Genomic DNA, 2,743 nt, shown 5'->3' on the forward strand with positions numbered 1-2,743 from the left:
TTAGAAATTGTAAAGTACAATAAAAAGAACCTTACGCTAAAAATAAGGTTTTCTCAAAGTAATCTCTGTGAGAAATTACTTTTAATATTTTTTTCTTATGTTTTTATAGTATTTCAAGTCATCGAATTATGATTACAGAAAAACAAAACATTCGTTATGTATGTATAATATATATGTAATGGACACTTCAAAAAATATATTTAACAGTTTTAAGTTACATCAGAAACAGTACATTCGAAATAAATTGTTGAGGATAATTGATAAAATTACTAGAATATGTACTATACACAGTTTTCGCATATTAATAGAAACAATTTGAACTTTTGCAAAATTACTTTTCCAAATTACTTCAAACTCCTATAGTGATTGTACAGCTTTTCAATTACCATTCGTAGAGAAGAACAATTCCCTCTTTCAGCACGCGCCATCTCTTAATTTATAATAATCTACATAAAAATTGTATTAGCTATTAATAAAAACAACATAATTTTTCAAAATTTAATGGCCTAATATCAGATTGTAATAACTACACATTACAATCTTCAGATTATAAAATTTGAAATATGGAAAATAGTAAGTTATAACTTACTCGGTCTGTATGCAATTGTAACATACTTCTTTGTGTCGTTCTTTTTAACTGCCACCATTCGGTATTTCGTGCAACGATTGTAACATAACATATAACAGACGCTTTGGAACGTGCGATCTTTAAACTCGCGATTCCTGGCACAAATTGTTCGATTACCATCATTATCACGGTCCTCTTGGTACATGGCCTGAGTAGTAGTCGTCTTCACTTTCAAACCGATAACTCCTTCCTCATCACAGTGCTCGCAATTGCACGCGGCTGCACTCTCGAAATCTATCGCGAAAATAGCCACTGCGAACATGCAATAATTATTACAACATAAGAAATTATTTCTTCTTATTATAAGACTTCTTATTACAGGATTTTTTATTATTATAATTATTGTTATTCAATTATTCTTACGTATATACAATATTTATATCCGAGAGTTCTTTATGTTTACGTGTGTTTATATGTGTGAAAAATTAATAAAATATATTTAGAATAAAATATATTTTATTCTAAAGTAAACTTCTGCTTATGTATACGTACGTAATGCAATTATAATATATAACGATTGCATGTCCAATATTTAAGTTGAGAAATGAGATATATAAAATGTCTGATTTGTCGAGTTGCAAAGTGTAATCGAAACTGAAACTTGTTAACACTACACGATAATATTTGTGTCATTACAGTGCCGTAGTAGAATTGTTTCTTCTATGCAAAATCATAGAATATTATTATCAAGATGTATGTAAATATGTTCTATACAGCACACTTTATTCCAGAGCTCTTTCTGGGAACGTTCTCAGAACATCCTTCAGAATCTCTTGGAGATCTGTGTATATGAGATAATTACGTTATATATTTTAACGAAATTCAAGATGTAATATGCAAAAGATTATGTTGTTGTAAAATTAATAGCGTATTAAGAGTTTTAAACACGGAAGCATTTCTTGATAAACAAGAATGCTTATATCTTTAGCAATTAACTCGGGAACTATAAGTGATAAATACATAACTGTTGATATATCAGAAATATCGACATATTAACCTTTAATCTCTTCGGAAAATATGTATGTATATATAGATATCAGCATCACTGTATCAACGTGACAACATGAAGGCGATAATTACAATTTTATATACATTGCTACATCACATCTCAATTTGAGAAAAATGTGCAAAGTCACAATAAAGAGTTTTAGTATAGTTTGACATTTTTTTATAACTATAATATGTGTGTGTGTGTGTGTGTGTGTGTGTGTGTGTGTGTGTGTGTGTGTGTATGTTGTAATATGTGATATATGATATATGATGTGTTGCAGACGTTTTATTGCAATAAAAGTAAATTGTTATTAGGATTTTCAATTTCTTAAAAGAAATTTATTTCATCGATTATAGTTAAAAATATATTTATGATTAATACATAATTCACAAAGTTAAAATATGTCATTAAAAATCTATCAAACATATCTTTTATATTATTTATTTATTTTATTTTATTTGTTTAAAGTTATATAGATATTTCAAGTCACTAAACATTAATCTAATGTCAAATCTGATATAAAAAGAATGGCGAAATCAATATAGCAAATATCGAAAGCAAAAATATAGCAAAAAATAAAATTTGAATTGTTGGGATAGTTTACATATAGAGAAGTTTTTCATACAAATTAAATTGAATTTATCAACTTTTACATCAGATAAGTATTCAGCAATATAGAAAACGCTTAAATAATTTGAATGACATAAAAAAAATTTAATATTAAAATATATATATATTTGGTAGATTCTTAATGACTTATATATAATTCATATCTTTGATGCAATAAATCTTATATATATATAAGTTTAAATATCTTTTTAATTATAAATTATAATCACAACAAATTCCTTTTAAGGATTGAAAAAGTCCTAACAATAACAATAGCTTAATATTGATTACAATCAAATCTTCTTTAACACATTACATATCTTATTTTACATTACATTTTATCATAATCATAATATATCGCATGCCAAAATAGCTCTTTCTTACAATTTTAATCGCAAATTTCTCAAAATTGTGATACAATAATTTGGTAACTGAGATTGCGATCAAAAATTTACAAAAAACGATTATTATTATCCTCGTTCTTATATTTAAGAAAGTCATTTTTATTAAACAAC

General features: G+C 26.1%; 1 protein-coding gene across 1 annotated transcript; it reads right to left on the reverse strand.

Annotated features, from left to right (window-relative positions):
• Positions 1-414: 414 nt before the first annotated feature.
• Positions 415-1,151, reverse strand: LOC105617177. The gene is made up of 3 exons (XM_012198742.1): positions 1,121-1,151; positions 590-880; positions 415-446 (listed from the first exon to the last, which is right to left on the reverse strand). The coding sequence occupies exons 1-3, from the start codon at positions 1,149-1,151 to the stop codon at positions 415-417; spliced, it is 354 nt and encodes a 117-aa protein (XP_012054132.1).
• Positions 1,152-2,743: the final 1,592 nt, after the last annotated feature.

Source organism: Atta cephalotes, assembly GCF_000143395.1.
Source record: "Atta cephalotes unplaced genomic scaffold scaffold00012, whole genome shotgun sequence".
Lineage (NCBI taxonomy): Eukaryota > Metazoa > Arthropoda > Insecta > Hymenoptera > Formicidae > Atta > Atta cephalotes.

Coding starts and splice junctions, on each gene's coding strand:
- LOC105617177 (XM_012198742.1), bottom strand. CDS start 1,151: ATGCAATCGTTATATATTATAATTGCATTAC. Junction 881..1,120: donor ATATATTATAATTGCATTAC/GTACGTATACAT, acceptor GCATGTTCGCAG/TGGCTATTTTCGCGATAGAT. Junction 447..589: donor TACAATTGCATACAGACCGA/GTAAGTTATAAC, acceptor ATTTTTATGTAG/ATTATTATAAATTAAGAGAT.